Raw genomic sequence first — 20,858 nt, 5'->3', positions numbered from 1 at the left:
CTGTGTCCTACGGAAGCTCAGGACTAGTTAAGACTCAAGGCACAGAATGGTTTGGGTGTTTCCTAATTCCTTCCTTTAACCTCCCCATCTCTCTCAAACTCTTGTTCAATGCCAACATCTTTTGCCTGAAGGGTGTCTTATATTTCTTTGTCCAAATGAGTTTTAATACATTCTTTCATTCCTTAAAGACAGACACAGTCACCCGAGGGCACAGATATCTATGTCTTGCACTCAGAGAGGACAAATAACTGCAGTTTGTGGTCTGGGCAAAGGTTTGAGACAGTGTTGACCAACAGAACTTTCTGCAACTCTATGCATGTGCTGCCCAATACAGTAGACACATGTGGCTACTGAGCACTCGAAATGTGCTAGGATGATTGAGGAGCTGAATTATTTAATTTAATTTAATTTAATTTAAATTCAAATTCAAATTCAACGAGTCACACATGGCTCATGGCTACCATATTGGACAGAACAAAGCTGGGGCATTTCTTCCTCTCCACATCTGTTACAATAAAAGACTGTCCATCGGATTTTAGGTTAAGACCTGTGGCCCACATTACTGATTTCTTCTGAAAATGGAGGAATTTATGATGGTTAATTCATTTTAACACCAAAGAAAATCCACCATGACACTCTACAGAACAGGTCTTATAGAATCTGCCCAAGTTAATGAAGCTTGAGCTCTAGTTCTGACCCTGGCCTCAGCAACCAACCTTTAAAACTCCTCTTCTGACCACTGAGTAACCTGTGCCCGAAGAAATTAGGTGGTTTGTCCAAGGTTATATAGCTAGTCCTGACAAGAGGTGTGCCAAGGAGTCAAGTCTCTTGACCTTCAGACAGAGGCAACTCACTGTTCCTTCTGGTGACAAATCAGATCTTTATCTTTGTCTCTTCCTCCAAGACCAAAGACCTGCTCCTGAGCTCAGACATCCGTGGATGAATAATGAGCATCCACTACCCTCTCTGCAGGTAAGGTGAACAGGAGCAGCTCACACCTTCATTCCATCTCTTGTCATCTGCCAGTTCATGCCAGAGTATTTGCAATGACCCAGGCCAATCTTATTAAAGTACTAAAAGGTAGTTGCCCTAACAACTTAATCTTATGACTCATTCCACAAATGTTGTATTAACTTTGCACCACGTTCCTGTGCCCTCTTCAATAAGGTCCTACCTACAAGGAGGTACCTCCACCACTCAGCATTCTTAGGAATTCCCTGGCAAACAGTGTACAATAGGGGTTTCCCACACTTTTTCAAACAAGCCCCAGAACCATCTCATTCACAATACTGGCTGCAGAGAGATGGATGAACACACTCCCTAAGCTTTGGTAACTCACTGAAATCCAGGATGCCAATTCACTTGTGGACCTCCATATCTTATTATGTTTATTTTGGAAAATCTTTCCCTGCACAACAGTAGAGATCAGAATCTTTCACTTTTTTCTGGCAAAGAAAATGAATGTCCCCCTCAATGACAGATTAAGAAAACATAGTTTTCACATTGTTTCTCCCCTGAGATCTGGGCTAGAGCAAGATCCTGTGGTTGAAGAAAGCTCAGCTGGATGAGTTGAACTCATCTCCATTATCATTCTCAGTGGCTTGTGTGGCCAGGCTGCCCCACATCCCAAGAGGATTCCTGTGCTAGGTTCCAGGAGTAAGGTAATGGATGACTGGAAAAAGTGACTGTCACTGGTCTTGAAGGCTTTCATCTCATACGTTCTGCCCTCCACTTACCTTTGTAGCTTTCTGATGCCACATCTGCATTTTTAGGTAATGTTCTCTCTTTAATTCACTCAGGGACACAATACCATGGTTTTGACTTCATCAGGAGTTAAAGGGAGACCAAGTTAAGAATGCCCATTTCATCCCAACATTCTAGTATGTAGGAGTTTTGCTTTCCTTATCTATTTTTAGCTAGCTTAGTCTGCTGTAGCTCCTTCAGGGGAGTTCAACAGCTGCTCAATCTTTCACCAATGTGAATTAGAACGCTGAAGGCTGTGGGGGGAGGCGGCTAGAATCAAGTTGAAAAAATCTTATAGAAAACATTGGACTGAATAAGTTATCCCACATGAAGCCCTGTAAGTTGACACTAGACACCTTTCTGTTACCATTTTTTTAAAATCAATGACAATAAAATAATTTCTCTTTTGTGAGGGAATACCCTTTTCTAAGCTTTTACAAGGCAACAAAATGCTATCTTCCAAACTAACTTGTAATGTTCCAAATTTATAATTTAAAGGTACTATCCTAAAAAAAAAATGTTTAAAAAAAAGGTACCATGCTTTATATTGGTGGGTCTTCTGGTTATTATTTCAGATTCTCTGGAAACTAAGAGCCTGTCACTTCAAATTTCACTTTCTCGTCTCCAGGTTTTATCTCCAGATTAAGTTTTACAAGTCAGACTAGAAATTTTTTTTTAAGATTTATTTATTAGAGAAAATGAGTGTGTGTGTGGGGGGTGTTGGAGAGGGAGAAACAGACTCCCTGCTGAGCAGGGAGCCCGATGGGGGACTTAGTCCCAGGACCCTGAGATCATGACTTGAGCCAAAGTCAGACACTTAACCGACTGAGCCACCCAGGCACACCTAGACTAGAAATTTTATTAAATTTTTTTTTTTACTTGAGGTTTTGATGGTGGTTCCCAAATTGTGGTTCTTGCAAATTTCTAGGCTTGGAGCCATATATATAATGGAGGTGGTATCCCAAATCCCTTTTAGATTTAGAAAATTATTTTCCACCAGCTATCTGACTTGATAAAGTACACAGAAATAAAAGCCTCTAAAACACTACAAATCCTTCTGTGAAAATTTAAGTGTTATGTACATGTTTTCTTTTAATCATTGATATAAAAATTGATAGTTTGTGGAATTTTTAGTTGAGGAAGGCAGAATTATTAAGAACATGGACCCTGGAGCCTGACTGTCTAGGTTTGGTTTCTGCTTCTGCCATTAGTTATATGACTTTAGGCAAGCCACCACCTTTCTGTAACTCAGTTTCCTTACTTACTAATTAGGGTTAACAGTGATATCCACACCATACAGTTGTTCACTAGTGAACTTCAAAGGATTCACTGCATTTGAAGTGCTTAGAACAGTGCTTGGCACACAATGTATACTCAATAATATTATTGTTGTTGGTAAGCAGACATGGTCTATGAGCTAAAAAAAAAGGTGTCCACAGATCCTAAGTGTAATCGGCAGAGAGGAATTTAATACCTAACATTATAACTGGATGATCTCGATTGCATCTATCTGCACTTCCTTCCTTCTGAATATCTGTTTCCCCCAACAGGAGGCTTGAAATAATACTTTTTGGTCTCTCTGCTTCACAGGACTGTTGAACAAACAGAGTTGTCAGTAAAGTGGGATGAATTCTTTTGAACAGGTGTTTTACAAACAGAATTCATCGTTACTACATTATGACTGCCTTAAAACTCCATCATGTATGAATAAGCCTTAGAGGAAAAGTCATATAGTGTTATGCTAATTCTTCAATAATGAGCCCAAACTGGGTTATGACAAGACCCTTTTCCCTGAATTCTACTCTAGTCATTATTGTTTCCCCTTTTAGCTATTTATATTCAACCAACAGAAAAGGAGTAATATTTCCCATATAGTTACTCAGAACATAGCAGGAGTCCTGTTTGACTAATTTGAAAGGGGATTCAAAGAACGAAAACTGTACAGCATGGGTAAGCATGTGGTGCCAAGCTCCCGGCTGGTCTTCCCCTCAGGGCCAGGCTCTCAAACCAGATTCTCTGGGCCATCTCCCACTCTCTCTTAGGGACCTGCCATGTGCTCATTATTACAAGAACACTCACACGTTCATGTCACGAACCAACTAAACTATCCCCGATTTAAATATTATGATGCTTTATGACAGATTCAAACAAAAAAGGTCTCCTGTCAAACTCTGCATCCATTCCCTTCTGGACCATAAAAGAACTTTAAGATTTCATATAGTCCTCCATAAGCTTCTGCTGAGAAATAAAATTCTTCCACTAGACAGATTCTGCTCCGGGAACAGAGGTAGCTAAGGAAAGAAAACCGCAGTCTGCAGTCAAGCCCCTTTACGGTGTATCTTTGTCTTTATATTGCAACATCTCTAAGGCAGCTTTCCAGCCTGTACTTTATTCAGAAAGCAATTTTCCAGGGACTTAAAATTCTGTAATGTCAAGGAGTTCTTCCTGCTCATGGCCTCTTTTTTTTCCCTCAAAGAACACAAGCAGCAGGCCTTTCCAGGAACATTTTATGGGAGTAGCACCACTGACCGTAACAGGTGGCTCCTCAAATCTCCGTCCTGCTTGCTACTGCTCTCCCACAGCAAGGAGAACAAGAAAGAGTTTTTAAGCCTAAGGAGTTCATTTCACATTTCTGGGGGAAGTGTAATGCTTTCTTTAGTCTCACTTCTTTGACGGAAGAATAATCCAGTTTCTTCCTCTTCCCTCCTCTAGTTAAATAAATTACAAAAGCATTCACTCATTCTGGAGCCTTCACTTCCACTTGGATTTTTAGTACAATGATCAATAACACTGGTTCTCCTATAAGGAAACAAACAAAAAAGACATGAGCTTTCTCTACTTCTCATCAATCTTTTCAAGAATGAAACCAAATGGTTACTGTTTGGCCTTTGATACTTTTATTGGATCAGTAACAATTTTCTGTGTCTCAACTAAAGTAGCTGAAATTCTAACACTTATGTGTTATGTGTTAAAAAGAACACTCTCCATTTTAGCACAAATGTTAACACAGTTTAACACAGCACAGTGCCAGGAAGAAATGAATTTCCAGAGGAAAATATACAGCTTATTTTGGTGGGAATATAGTCCTATAAATAATCTAATGCCAAGTTATTGGATCACTTGTCATTTCCTTCTTCATTTAAATTGGTAGGAAATCACTTTACTTTTTCTCGACGGCCCTAGGACCAAAATTTTAAGTGATAGAAGTAAAACTGCTTTTATTGTCAAACTGAATACTTCATGGAAACAGAAATTCATGAATTATAGAACATACTTGTACACACACATGCCTCTAACGTTTACAGATTGAGAGGTTGGTATTTTAGAGCAATGATTTTGGTAATTGCAAAAGGAAGCAATACTCATGTTATATACGAAAGGCAAAGCTACATGCATATGCTAGACAATTATGAGTTTTTAAAGGGAACAAGGAAGCTGACTTAGTTCATCTACTTAACACCCCTATTCTTCATATTATTCTTTATCGAACATCTTCTTGCTGAACTTCCTACTTTATCCTTCCAGGCTTAGCAAAAGGAAAACAGTATGATAAGTAAAAAAATTTTATTTCTGGAATTTGACATTAAACAACATAACGGGAAAGTAATGCAAAAAGAATTAGTACATCACTTCGTAAGTTTAATCATTCTTTTTTGAAATCTGGTAAAATTGGTATTGTCAGCTTTACATGTTATGTTTCCCTTCCACTTCCATCCTCTACTGGAAGCAAATTACAACACAGATTTTTTATTTGGGAAACTCGTCCTGGCTCATGTGATTATATAGAAAGAAGTTGACGACTTACCTTTTGTCAATACTCAGACTACTTAAAAGCAACATGCCTGTCTTCTAATTATAAAAAAGTTGTTTAACAAAGTTATTACTCTAAATGTCTAGTGAGAAGGTGCCTTAAATCCATATTCCAAAATGTTCTAAGACTCAAAAATTATTAACGTACAGAAATCACTCTGACATGCTGTCCCAATGACTCATTCCTTCTATTTTTTATTACCAGGTTGCCTCATATAAGCTCCATACTCCTAACTACTCTTTCTACAGTACGGATGGTTCTTCACGACCAAAGGGAGAAGAAAAGCTCTCTAAATTTTAACCTTAAAGAAAAGAGGATGCTTTTCTTTTATATGCTTGCTTCTCACAGGATGTTAGCATCTGAAAAAGAAAGCTAATTTCATTTATTCTACCTCTACCATCTCTACAAGGCAAGATGGAAAGTGGACTGTCAGGGCGTGGGTCACTACTATTTCTTCCTAGCTTCATAGGACGACTGTCCCAAGGCATTGGCTGCAGACCCTTGGAATTACTACTGGGGCCCTCGTTGAAGAGGCAACTTGAGTTTTTCAGGGACATCAAATGTGGAGATTCTATGTCTTTTTCATATAAAAAGACCATGAGGGGTGCCTGGGTGGCTTGGTCGGTTGGGTGTCTGCCTTAGGTCAGGTAATGATCCCAGGGTCCTGGAATCAACCACCAAGTCAAGTCAGGCTCCCTGCTCAGCAGGGAGTCTGCTTTTCCCTCTCCCTCTTCCCCTGGCTTGTGCTCTCTCTCTCTCAAATAAATAAAAATAAAATCTTTAAAAAAAAAAGACCATGAAACCAGAAAACAACAACTTTATCCTAACAAACAGGAACGAGAGTTTGCTAATACTAGTTGCTCAAGGAAAGCAAAGGAACTGAAGTATTGCCCCTTTAAGATTAGCACTCTAAAAGGAAGTGACTATAGGTAGGTCAATTTTTATTCCTCAATGAAAGGAGCAATTTTTTGGTATAGTCTGACCTGCTTCTCCTTTCCCTCATCAGAAAACCCTAGATTAAACTGGAAGAGAGACAGAACTAACATCAATTTTCTTGAACTGTTTTGAATCTGTGAATCAAACTTCCCAAGACCAGATACCAAATTAGCATAAATAAGCATGAAAGTGAAAGGTCTTTTATGTGTATCTGTTCCAGAGGTCACTTAGGTATAAATTATGCAAGTAGCTTCCCTCCAGGAAACTTTTTGTGGCTAGGATCTAATATCCTATATAGGTCACAATTTTCTTAATCTTTACATATGTCTTACTGTATATAATGACATTGACAAATCTTTTAAAAATATGAATAAGGAAGTAGAGGTACCAACAACACCCCTGCTGTCCGCAGTGAATGAAGAGAAGTGGGTGTGGGAGAGGGGTCCGTGAGATTCAGGATAAGCACATACCTCTCAGAGCAAAAGGCTGATAATATTAAAAGAGCCCAGTTGTGCCTTTTAAAAAAATGATAACTTGGCTAAATAGCTAAGAAGAAAACACCAGAAAAACGTTGACTTTTACTAGGCACTAATAATCGTCAGACTTCTGCAACAGTAAAGGGTAAGGGAAATATCTATCAAAAGGACTTCCAAAAAAAAAAAAAAAAAAGGACTTCCATTTCATTCATTAAAATAAATGTTCTGGGAGGTCCTTTTCAAGTCTACAGCTCTAAGAACTATAGACTTCATCTCCCCTGACTCTCACAACCATTACTTTGCATATTTGCTATTATTCAAAAAGGAAATGTAAGTAAAAGCAAATCTATTGATATGAATTTTTCATAAATTAAGTTCTATGCTTCTAATTAATCATGGCCTGGGTTTAATTCATTCAAGATTTTTTTTTTTTTAATTCAAGCACAAGGTTCTACAAGCCCATGATGCTTTCTCTAAAATTATTAAGGCTGAAAAATGCCTGACAAAGGTCAAATAATCCCATAAGAAAAAGGGTCTGTGCTCCTGAGGAGAGAATGGAATCATATGCTATCACGGTAGATGGAATTCTGTGAGTGATGTGGGTAATCACAGCATCATCTATCTGTGGGTTATAGAACAAAATTCATCAGAGTCAAGTTCTCTAATAAGATGCCACATTAGCACACAAACTTGTTAGGCTGGCCAGCTCTCTCCAGGCAGCACTGTTCACAAGCCTCACTCCAGGACATGAGTAGCAGATTCCAGTCACATCTGTAGTGTCAGGATCAATCTCTTAAGTTTATCTTTTGCCACAAAAATCACTTACTTATCTAAAATGTTTCCCAAGGACCAATATTAAAGGTGATTAACCGTAGCACAAGTCAGTCTGTCTCTTTAGGATCCAAATCAGGACCAGCATTCACTTCCTTTTCCCCACTAATCTATTTTGATCATTTTTCAATAGGAAGTTGGGTTCCTCATTATTCGGGCAGCTACCTTAAAATTTCTAACACTTAGTAACAGTTCAAGACACCACGGGAAATTCCTACTGTTGGAGGATGATAGAAGCAGGATTATAATTAGAAATTAGTATAATCACTATAAGCCATTAGAATCCAAGAATCACCAATGGTTGAATCTTAACAGGACACTTATAAAGCTTCCTTGGTCTGTTAGCAAAATAAAGGGAAAACACTTCCTAAATGCCGTGTAATCATATGACAGACTAGTCTTTGCCGGGTTGACATTTCTGTAAGTTCAATTACTCCCTCTATCCTTTTCCAGTTACAAAAAGCTTTTTGTAGGAAAGGGTCTCTCAAGATTGGAAGACGAAGAAAGTGGATGGTTCTGCTTATACTTCCTATGCCCCTCTTAAATGACTCCCCACCCCAAAGCGCATGAAAACTGGAAAGCATTTCATTAAGAGGAAGGCTTATGGCTATCAATCTTTTACAAAATACTTCATCAGAAAATCCCAGGGTGCTTCTCCAGCAGAATATTTTCTTCCCTATCCACTTTGGTCTGACTGATGCTCTATCTGTTGTTACAGGCACGGGTAAGGTTACAGAAAGTTGGACAGAATTGAGAATGTAAGGCAACCCATGTCAACAGATAAATGTGAAAGAAATTAGTGTCATGTGAATAATGGAGGGAAAACAGAAAACTCATTGTGCGCCCCCTCGTTGAGAAAGAGTACTCAGTCACCTTTATGATGCTGGAAAGCCTCAATCCCTGTTCAGCAAAGTCCATGTTTCAAACTTGAAATCTCAGCTTCTAATCTAGGAAATTTATAACCAACAGAAATCTGAAACCTCATGGTGTTGAACCCGCAAAGCTCCAAAGTAATCCTGATTACTTTTTATACTCTTGACATTTAGCTACCAGAAATACAATCTCCAGGACCCCTTTCTTATGCCTGTCATGCTGCCATAAGAAAGCACCGAGACAACGGCCCAAACCTACCAACCCAGATCTACAACATTTCTTCCTAAACTATTCAAACACCTCAAAGCCTATTACTTATTTTAATGGAGTAATGTTTAAGCACTAAAACATGAAAAACACAGGACTCCACCTCGTGCCACTACCAAATGAAAAACCAGAAGCAATACTTTCCTCTGGCTGCAATAAGCAATTTGGTGAAATGCTGAATTTAAAGGGAAACATTACATTTGAAATTATCTTTTTACATAAAGAATCATGACTCTGAAAGACATGTGGGAAAGCCTCAATCCCTGTTCACCAAATTCCATGTTTCAAAACTGAAAGGAGTCTTTATTGAAATCGTGTTCTGACTACATAAAACCCTTGGTTTAAAGGAAAAATATTAATGGAATTTAATCTGCACCTAATCTAATTTCACTATCACTATTACTGAATTATCACGTCTGAAACACTTTCAGAGGAGAAGGTTTACTGTGAACACTTCAACTATCTTTGCCTCCTCTCTCTGACTTGACCCTTCCAATACTTGGAGTCTGCTAATGGCAAGACTTGGCTTTGATTACCTTCTGATAAGGATTATACCACTTTTGCAAAGTCATTCTTATAGACATTTAATCTCTCTCTCTCTTTCACCCTGAAACTTTTATTTGATTAAAAAATCAAGTCAAATCAAAGTTTAATTCTCTCAGTCAAAGAGCAGGAGTTGGCAGATGGCAAAAATAATACACGTGCATGCGTTTATGACATGATATGGAACATATGAAATGGACGGTGAGAGCAAGGGAGTAATAAACTTCATTGGCCCATGGGAAGAGATGGGGGAACAGGGAGGGGCCAGGGAAAAGAGTGAAATGGTGGGAAAACTGAAATGGAATGCTTTAAAAGGTGCACATACACTTTGTAACCTCCACCATTCAACTCCGAGATAGATATGTACAGCGCCATACAGGTAGACTAAAGTAAGTTTCACTTTGTAGCTGATGCTACTTGGCAACAGTTCTACCATTAGCAAGTCACCATTTTAATTCTGCCAGAGTCAGACAAGGCTCTCGGGTTAGCGCAAACAAGGTTTTCCATCCTGGGCTGCAGGCTGACCCGCCAGTGCTCAGAAGGCATGCTTGTGACGAACTCGCACACTTTCCAGTTCCCCACCTCCAATGGCGGCCAGGGTCTCCAGCCTGCTTAAGCGCTCCAGGCTTCTTCCAAGAACTTCTTCCAGCCGACCGCGTATCACCTGGGCCCCTTCTAGTTCCACCTGCAGAGTTCGGTCTCTCTCAGAGCTGAGTAAACATCCCATATGGAAGGAAAACGGATTAGCCATCAACTGTAATGAGTCTACGTATACTTCCGAAGAGCCATGAGACTTTCTAAAGGACGCTCTCCAGGACACAGTAATTGAGCACGGTCTTTGTTTGGGCACTGTTATCCTTCACTGCAGACAGATCAGCAAGGCCTGCTCCTTTCTTTAAAGCTTGTCATTTTATGCTAGATTGTGAGCCAATGTCACATAAAAATTATAGTTCCTAAGACTTATCTCATACCCTTATAGCCGACATAAGAGAAATTTTACTTTTTGACAAGTATTAATTTCTGAAAAACCAAAATCCAGGAAGACCTAAATGCAAACCGAAGAAATACTGAGCCAAGTACGACGGCTACTGAAGATGTGTTCTCTCATTTGGTAACCAGACTGGACAAAGCTCTGAAAAGGAATCCAGTTTAGAGAGACTAAAGATCCAGAAATTCTTTAAAAAGTAATACAATCAACTGGTCCTTCTTGTATCTTTCCTCTCCCTTCATTTCTTTGAAGTAGAAAGAAAAATGATGCTTAAGCTGAACAACAAACTAGAAGAAAATGAATAGTAAAATAATAAAAATTAGGAAAGAGAAAAAGGGACAAGGGGAGAAGGCAGAATGAGAAAAAAAAAAATAAAGGGAATATAAAATGAACCAGAACGACATAATATACATGACCGAAAGTCAAGAGGTACCAGCAAATATATTCACCATGATGGCTATCAGTGATCCTGGGTTGATACTAGCCATCGTGGTGAATATATTTTCTTCAGTGATACTTGGCGAGTATCAATACCCTTCTATCCTCACTCTTGGAACGGAACAGCCCTTACCCAGGACATGGAGCAGAGGAACGAAAGGAAAACACTGAGTGTTTACTATATGCAAGGCATTATTTTAGTTTATATTCCAATGACTTACTTGCTGTCTTCGATTTCCTGACAAGTCTTCTCATTTGATCACTGTGTAGCTATAGGAGATAGGCACTATTCCTGACTTAAGATGTAAACACTGGGCTCTGAGAGATCCACACACCACAAATGACAAACTGAGTAATCCTAGTAATTGTCTCTCTCTCTTTTTCTCCCTGCTTTGAGATCAGAAGCATCTGCTCCTAGAGAAGAATGGAAGGGTAAACACTGCCGTCACTCTCCTACCTGTCTGGATGGGCGTGGAACTTCACCAGACTGCTATAGAGCTGTCTCTCTGCTTGTAAAGCCTCACTGAGTTGACTCCGTTCATCCACCAGCCCTTCGAGCATCAGCAGCAACTGAAGAAAGAACAGAAGCAGTACGCAAATGGACGTGAGACATGAAGCCACAGAGATCCTGAGAAAGCAGCCAAAGGAATGTACTCACATGTACTATGACCAAAAAAAGCTCACCATCTTACTACTTGCTTAAACTTCCTATTATACAGTTTTCAAATCAATGTCACATTATCTTTTTTTTAATCTTTAAAACTCTATAGGGCAGAAGTCAAACATGGAAGCAAGAAGAAGAAAGAGGAGAGAGAGGCCAGAAGCGCAGCAAAGAGCTAAGAGAAGGGAGTGGAAGGGAAAGAGAGGAAGTGCCAGAAGGACACATACAGTAGGACTTATTGGTATTCTTCATTCATTCAGTCAATATTTATTGAGCACATTCTATGTGCCAGGCTCTGTTCTAGGGATCAGCTTACTATCTAGTGGGTGGAGGAGACACCATCAATCACAGACCTGTGTCGCAGAGAGCTCTACAGTAAGTGCTGTTAACAACATGAGCCACGACGTACGCAACCAGCAGAGAGGTCTGTTTAAGTGAACTGCTCGAGTTAAAAGCCAGGACTGGAGTGAAATGAGTAGTTAGTGAGAGAGATGATAACAGGGAGTACAGGCAATAGGTCGTTTTTAAATCTGGCACTGAAGAGAGGTCAGCTATGGAGGAGCAGCTAGAAAGGAATGACAAATGTTAGGGGTATCTCTTGCTGCTGCTGACCAAGGCAGGCAACTTTAGAGCACAGAGATCTCTCCCCTTCAGAGATCACTGAGATCGACAGCTTTTCCAGTGTTTGTTTCACAGTAAAAATAAGGTTTATAGTCCAATGACTTACCTGTTGTCTTCAGTTTCCTAAAGTTTCTTGACCCTGTGACTCTACTGAAGCAACTTTTTCCCGAAGAAGTAAGACTTTTTGGGTCAGGCGTTCCATAGCTGGTATGTCCTCAGGATCAACCAGCTGCATCTGCAGGTCCTAAAGGTCAAGAAAAAAATGAATAAAAATGTGGGGCGGCTCAGTCAGTGGAGCATGCGACTCTTGATCTCGGGGCTGCAAACTGCTATTTAGCAGAGGAGCAAAGGAGCAGAAGTCCCTGAAACAGTCTGCTGTACTTTCAAGTGGAATATTGATAAGCCATATGAAATAATACACTCTTTGTGAAATCTCAGCAACTCTAATACAAGTCAAAAAGAATACGGTGATATGAAGAGGCTCAAACCGACAGTGCATCAAGGAAATAAGTACTGGCCAAGGGACTCAGGGTATCTAAATGTTGTCTGAAGATGCCCTGCAGGTATTCTGAGCTGTAATCGTTTCCAAGGATCTTGAAAGAGCTTTGAAGGACCTTTATGAGGTCTTCTTTAATCTGTATGTTCCTGGTCAGGGACTCCATGTCAGCAGCCTGCACCTGCAGCTCTTCCTCTTGCACGGCCACCATGGACTGTAGTGCAGAAAGTTCCATCTGTGGAGAGAAGAAGTCCTGAAGTCAGTGTGCAGAGGACACAGTATCTGTCACATTCATATTTGAACCCCTAGGCCAAGGCTCTTCCATATTGTATCACCATCAGCCAGGAATGCGAGTGCCAACCAGAAGCTGAGTTACAGTGTTCTGGTGGATCACATCAATAAACCACACGGTGTGGTACCAAAGGGTGTTGCATGGGAAGCTGTAACGGTAGCCTTAAGGATGTCCTCCACTTTAGTCAGCACTACGAAACATTTCAAATTTGCTTAATGAATGAGTTTATTGTGCTGCTTACAAAATGGGTCACCATTAGCAGACGAGTGAATCCTCACCAACCCAACAGAATCACTACTCTTTTATTCCCCAGTTTACAGAGAGGTGACTGAAGCAGAGAGAAATTAAGGAACCTGTTCAAAGTCACAGAGCGAGGAAGCGGGAGATCCAGAATGTGAACTCAAGGAAGCAGACTCAGAACACGAGGTTATAATGCCTTTCCTGCAGATTCTAACACATCCATATATTCTTTATCATGATGGCAAGTTATTTGTAAATACACATTGTAAGGAACTATTTTTTTTTTAGATTTTATTTATTTATTTGTCAGAGGGTGGGGGGAGAGAGAGCACAAGCAGGGGGAGCAGCAGGCAGAGGGAGAAGCAGGCTCCCTGCTGAGAAGGGAGCCCAATGTAGGACTCTATCCCATGACCCTGAGATCATGACCTGAGCTGAAGGAAGATGCTTAACCGACTGAGCCAGCCAGGACCCCCACGTAAGGAACTATCTGGAGATAATTAAAGGAAATAGGTGTGACAAAGAAGAGAGATGTCACAAACCTAGTTTAAGGTATAGTCAAGCTTCCTAAAGAAAGCAGCATCTGTTTCTTTAAGATATAAAATGTAAGTTAGAAGCAGTAAAAACTACTTCGAATTCCATCAATGCTGATAGTTCACTATGTGGTGATGACTTATAACTCCACAAAGTTATTTGATGCTCTGGACTCCTGTGGCATGTTAGGAAGAAATGCTTCTCCTTCCATTTCCTTCCATGTTGAAGGCCTCAGTTAGTGTGACTCCTGACATTTCTCCACCCCTTTAGTCAGCCCCAGGCAGGTAAAGTGACTTATCTTAATGGTATGTTGGGGAGGAATAAACCAGGCATGCTTGACTTGGCTCCATCTTCCTTCTTTCTAGGAGGCACCTGCCTGCAGGAAGCCTGTTTTTGGCACTGCTTCTCCAAGAGCAGGCTCTTCCTCACCATGTGGAGTGGTCTGCCAAGGCCCAATGTCGTCTGTGACTAGGTAGGTAAGTCTGCCTAATTCTGGGGATTGGCTAGCAGGCCCCTTGGTTCTTGCATTAGGTTCTCTACCTAAGCCTTTATCAGTAATGCAGCCAATGAAATACCAAACTCTCTGCCACTACTTTATTTCTCCGTTTGTTCAGATCTTGGTTACAGGAAATGGAGTGCTACTTATGAGGCCCTCTTCAGAGACCTCTATCATTATATAGCCGGGTATCGGCTCCATGGAAGAAAAACTCAAACATGAGGAAAACATTAGTGCAGCAAGATAAAGGTCTACAGCCAGGCAGACACGAGTTTTGGGTTTTAAATCTTGGCATAATCTCTCTACATTGCATTTAACCTGAACTTCATTTCCTGAATTGTAAAACGGAAATAAAACCTCCTTTTTAGGGCTATGTGAGAATAGAGAAAATATATTTAAAAGTGCCTGGTAGCCAATCAGTGAATGTTAACTATTCTTACCACTACTGCTATGATTTCAAGACAGTAGAGGGAATGCTTAAAATTCAGGAAAATCGACATGGCTTTTGGTATAAACCTAGCATCCGAGGGAATGCGACAATGAATATATACGGTATTGAACTGAGAGGCTGGTAATTGATTAAGGACACAAAAGTAAGCAATATAGCTAAATATACCTCACTCAAAATAACCATTCATAGTCCTAATTTTATGATCCCCCAAACAGGACAGAACCCAAAAGTAACATTACTCTGAATAAAGTATAGATGAGAAAAACAGGAACAGCATATGGAAACGGAAATATCTGACATGAGTAATCAGATAATGGCTAGGGTGGAACCCAAAACAAGGGAGGGGAGCCAGGGGATTTTTAAAACTGGTATTTTTAAAATGCCACACAATTTCATATCCTCAAAACTTGAGTTATATAACAGCAGTCTGGCTGTAAGAAGAAATACAGTAATGGGAAGAGAAATTAAGAGGTACAATAAGATAATTTTATCACAAATATGAATACAGGTCTTACATTCTAGATCTAACTCTGGCAAAGAGGTGGAACGAATCTGAGAAGCCAAGTAGACTAGCCGGGTAAACTTAATATACCGCTGACCCCCTAAAATAGATGCCATGGTAACATAAAGTCTTTCGGTTTTAGTTGGTAACTCTGTTCTATGGCCCTAATACTTCTTCCATATCACAGCTGGACATAAAATCTGCTGTAAAGGGAGGGAAAAAGAGAAGGGATTCTATAAGGCCAAAAGGCCTCTTCTAAGAAAATTCATGAAAACTCTATTGCTAGAAATACAGCATAATGCAAAAATGATCTACTCCAAGTAATGACTTCTTAGCAAGTATTCTGAGTCACAAAAGACCTAAATTTAAATCTTAGCTTTGGTATGTCTTAGTTATATGACAATTCCCCACCTCCACAGTTTTGTTATATTTTGTTTTTTGAGAGAGCTTGTGTAAGCAGGTGGGGGTGGGCGCAGAGGGAGAGACAGAATCTTCAATCTCACGCCCCTAAGATCATGACCTGGGCTGAAACCCTAAGAGTCAGACGCTTATCCGACTGAGCCACCCAGGCGCCCCTTCCTACCTCCATGTTTAAAAAAAAAAAAAAATCGGCATTTCACCTTCTTCATCTATAAAATAGGGCCAATACCACTTAGTTTGCAGAGCTGTAAGCCTTAGTGCTAATTTAAGTAACCAGTACAGTACATTGCACGTAGCAAGTATTCAATGAACATTCTTGATCATTCCCCAAATTCTTCCGTTCCATGTTTCTAAAACTAATTTCATGGATCTAACATCGTAATTCCAAGCAGCGATTATACAGTATCTCATTTTTTCACAAGTCCTTTACAATTATTCCAGTTAGCAATGAGCAGAGAAAGTGGCCTTTGTCTTTCCAGCACTTAAAAAGTTTAATGGTCTCCATTTATAAAAATAAAAGCAACTTTTGAGAAAATGTGTACATAAAGCAATTTGTAATTTTCTCCACAAAGAAAAAGCCTTACTTTGCATTTGGACCTAGATATTATACGTGGACAAGTGTACTCTTTTAAAGATAAACTATGTTGGAAGAAAATCATAGGAATTTTGAAAGTAGGCTCACTAGAACACTCACCCGACTTTCTCTTCCTTTTTTAGCCATGAGCTCAAGTTCCTCTTTGGCATTACTCAGTTCTTTTTCCAGCCCTGCAACTGTTTCCAAGTCTCCTGAAAATGAACACATAGCACGCGTCTTCATCACTATAACATCATATGACCTCCGGTGCATGGTTTCTGAGGAATTTAGTCCGAATACACAATCTCACAACAACAACGAAAATATGTGCCAGATTGTTCTTTGCAGCAATATTTGTAATAGCAAAATATACAATCAACCTACATGCCTGTAAAAAGAAGACTGAATAAACTATGGTATATCCATGTGACGAAATACTACATACAACTGTCAAAAAGAATGAGAAAACAACTCTTTATGAACTGATATGGAATAATTTCAAAGATATATTGTTAAGTAAAACAAGTTGGGTACAAAAGAATACATCTAGTGGAGTCTGTCCTATATTAGGAGAGGGGGAAGTAAGACCACACACATACACATCACATTTAGACACAGGATTGCTCCCTGACTTTGCTAAAAGAAACATAGGAAGGATAACCCAGAAATGAAATTGGTTGCCTTCAAGGGAGGGGTGAAAACCAGAGAAAAATACTAGGGAAGTTGATGGGTCTTCTGAACACACTTTATATATTTGAGTTTTGAACCATGTTAATGTTTTATTTTTAATGTGTAAAGTTAGTTCAATAATAATGGGGGAAAAAAAGCCTAAAACTGAGTATTAACATAAATAAATGAACCTATATAATAAATAGATAATATAAGCACCCAGGAAATAAAAAAATTAATCCAAATGATTTCTTGAACTCACTGTTCTAACTCTATACCCTCAGTGGGAAAAAGTCTAAGGATTAAAAAAAAAATAAAAAATCTTAAACGTTATTTATAAATGACTTACTGTTGATAGTGGTATTCATGTAGCAATTCTAAACTACTTTTGTATATTGTGTGAATAGGTTCATATATTCATGTTAGAGGTAACCAGGTTTCTCAAGGTCAAAAAAAGGCAGATACAAATAGAAAATAAGGGAAAGAAAGAACTTGAGGTGTTAAATTAGAATTAGAGAAATGAGTATCAAGTACGCACACACGTTACCCCCCCCCCCCTTAGCTCTGTTCACCTAAAAGAACCTAGAAGCAAATGACATACGTGTGGCTATGAACCCATCTCATGCCCAGATTACTAGTACCTACCTAAATGTCATTAACCACTTTAGGGAACCAGAGCTCCTTGAAGGAACGGGCAGTTCCAGGGCTGAGGCAGGGAAAGGGAAAGGTAATCACAGAACATCTTACTGTGCCAGCAAGTGTGCAAGTGCTGAAAAACTGATGGCGACATATTCAAAGGACAGAGGAACAGTTTGAAGGGGCTCCAATTGGCCAGATTGGGGGTAACTTGGGCATCAAATGGAATAATGACAAAAACAGAAATGCAAAAAAAATGATTTTTTTAAAAAAAGAATACATTACAATGTGTAATTACAACACACTGATATAAAAAAAATGGAGTGGGAGAGAATAGGGAAAGGGCAGCTCTTTGTGAAAGAACACGTGCTAATAAACAAGGAAGAAATTTTAAAAATAGAAATCACTTTTTTAAACTACCAACCTCACAGCTGCTTCGGGAAAGGCTGAAAGGATGCTAGAACCCCTGGGTGAGTGGCTGTAGGGAGACGGTCAACGTCTCAGGGTGTTGGGCGGCAGGTCACCCACACAAAGGGAGGAATGAGCCTTCACAATGGAGAGGTCTGGCAGATACAACCTTAACTAAGGAAAATACAAACTGCTATCATGTGCTCCTGACGTGGTGCACTGAGAAAGACCTCACCCTTGTAAGTATTCTTGCCAAAAATGTTTAACTTCAATCGAACCATGAAGAAACAATCAGAGCCAGATCGAGGGCCATTCGCTGGCCCAGAGTTTTCAAAAATGCCAATGTCAAAAAAGACAAAAAAGGCTAGAAAACTTTTCTAGACTAAAAGAGACTAACACGACATGACAACTAAATGGATGCATGGTCCTGGAGGGGGAGACCCAACCATCTGGAATGTTCCTGCGACACAGGAACTCTGGATATAAACTATACATTAAGTACCAGGACTATTCCAAGGTTAAATTTCCTGAACATGATAATTACACTGTAGTTATGTAGGAGAATGCCATTGCTTTTAGGGAATACATAATGAAGCATTTAGAAATGAAGTGTCATGACATCTAAGTAATTTTTAAATGGCTTAGAAAAAACATTTCATCTGTGCATGTGCATGTGAAGAAATGGTGTAAATGTGGCAAAATGTTAATAGGTGGTGAATCTTAATAAAAGCCTATATGGGTATTCACTGCACAATTTTTGCCACTTTTCTAGAAGTTTGAAATTTGCAAAATAAAAAATTGTGGAAAAGTAATTTTTGAAAAAAGGTAAAGAGGGAGTAAATTAAACAAATCCAGTATTCTTTACTCTTTGACAAAGTTTTCCTATGAAAAAAATAACTACTCGCATGACTTACCTATGGAATTCCATAACACCTTATACTATAAAACAGACACAAACTTTCTACATTCTTTTTCTTTTTTTTTTAAAGTAGCTCCATGTAAAGCCCAGCGTGGAGCCCAACACGGGGCTTGAACTCATGACCCTGAGATCAAGACTGGAGCTGAAATCAACAGTCGGATGCTTAACTGAGCCACCCAGGTGCCCCTTTCATTCTTAATATCATCAAAAAAATCATAAGTTAATTCTCCAAGTCCATAACGTTTCTTATACCATTATAATCACCACTTCATTAATAATGGTGAGCCCCTATTTCTACAACTCACTGGGTAAATCTCTTCCTTGAAGCCACCCTAGATCCCAACCTTTTGCTCTGTGCAAGTCAGAGACTCTAATGCCCAGCACTCATTTAAGTTTTGCTCCGACTCTTCACATAATTAATTTGTTTTTAGGGAGTTCAAGGCCTACAATCATCTCTTAGATGGCTGTGATCTTGGCAAATAACTTAATGTATACTGCCTCCCCCTCCCAACACTGTAATGCAGGTTATGTCAAGTTACCATAAGTAGCCTCGGCCCGCTTGAAAGATACCCAGGAGAAGGTGTCAGCCCCATGGTCCTGTTGTATAGGTTTGGAAACAATAGCCTCCTGCATTTCTGAACCCCTGCAAAGCTATCTGGAAAGTATAATCAGGAGGCAGTCTCCCTGAGCCAAACTGTGTACCCAGAACAACAGTCTCAATTCAACATAATAAGGGTAGTTCTTTCTAGCATAGACATGTCTTCAGCCTTTCAAGGGGAATCTAAGCTTATTTTTTTTCCAGTAGGAAAAGAGAGTCTTGGCCAAACCTATTAGCAGAATTACAGAAAGAAAGACAGAAGATTCCTTAGTGAAATTAAATTTGATACTTACCTAATGAGGACCTGGGTATACTGGTATCCCCTTTGGCAGTCTTTCCCTCCTAAATACTGGCGCAGGGCTTGTAATTCTGAATTTCTTTCCATTAGGGCTTGTACCATCTTCTCTGCAGCGGCCTAGTAAGGAAATCACACATACCATTAGAAAGATACTCTATAAAACAAAATTTGTGTTCTGAAGTTATTCGTTAAAAGTCAACTGTTTATGAAAAGCCAGTGGCCCCCCCCACCAAAAATAGTTTCCTTGCTTTCAGTTTACAGGGAAAAACAGCTGAAAAGAGTCTCTCAGAGGAAGAACACTGGAGAAACTGAATATAAACATATCTATTACAGATGAAACAATCCAAAATTGGCCCTGCCAGAACTCTATCAGGCTAAGGTATTAAGATTCTGGTTTGAAGTGGGATAGCAGATGTCCTTTACTCTGGGATACATGTGCCTTTGGCCTGGATTTCTTTACCCAAATATTCATTTGGTTTGCTCCCTTTATATCTTTGCCTACTGATACCTTATCAGATTGGCCTCCTCTGCATCTCCTATCTAAAACAGCTGTCTTTTCTCTACTCCCAGTTCTCCTTGTCCTGCTAAGTTTTTACAATGCACTTACCGTTATCTGATGTATGTCCATTGTCTGTCAACTGGGTGTAAGTTTCCTAAGGGCAGTTTCTATGATATTTCTTCAGGGATAAATCACAAGCACCCAGAACAGTGTCGGGCACATAGTAGGCATTCAATGCATATTTATCGAATGAGTCAATTACACGCAAACATTTTTATCAGACCATACATACAATCAGGAGAATCTGAACCTCAAAACCACCAAACCCAATTTATTTAATTTCAAGTCCCAGTTTTCTAAGACAGACGATATAGCGCAATAAGGAAAAGATCTAGAACATTATTTGTGACCATTACCACATAGAAAGTCTGCATTTAATCTGAAAATCCAGAAACAATAAACTAAGACTAAAATTACTAGGGGGAAAAGATGATGAATCAGGACTATATTAGCCGTATCAGCATCAACTGGGGACAATCACTACTGTTTTAATGAGAAGCTGAGCTCTTGTCATAATTTCTAAGGGAAATAAAAGAATAACCTTACATTTTTAGTAAGTAAAATTTGGGCCCTTTAGGGAT

General features: G+C 39.5%; 1 protein-coding gene across 1 annotated transcript in view; it reads right to left on the bottom strand.

The window, feature by feature from the left end:
- The window catches only part of LOC123802701 (myomegalin), a 66,571-nt gene that overhangs the window by 32,875 nt on the left and 12,838 nt on the right, over positions 1-20,858 (bottom strand). Inside the window, 7 exon segments of the mRNA XM_087860571.1 lie at positions 10,063-10,190; positions 11,364-11,476; positions 12,295-12,432; positions 12,803-12,919; positions 16,311-16,402; positions 19,714-19,753; positions 19,755-19,835. Of these exon segments, the coding sequence (XP_087716697.1) occupies positions 10,063-10,190; positions 11,364-11,476; positions 12,295-12,432; positions 12,803-12,919; positions 16,311-16,402; positions 19,714-19,753; positions 19,755-19,835 (709 nt within the window).

Source organism: Ursus americanus, unplaced genomic scaffold, assembly GCF_024610735.1.
Source record: "Ursus americanus isolate L20-20 unplaced genomic scaffold, mUrsAme1.1.p SCAF_96, whole genome shotgun sequence".
Taxonomy (NCBI): domain Eukaryota; kingdom Metazoa; phylum Chordata; class Mammalia; order Carnivora; family Ursidae; genus Ursus; species Ursus americanus.
This window is presented reverse-complemented; position numbering and strand designations above follow the sequence as displayed.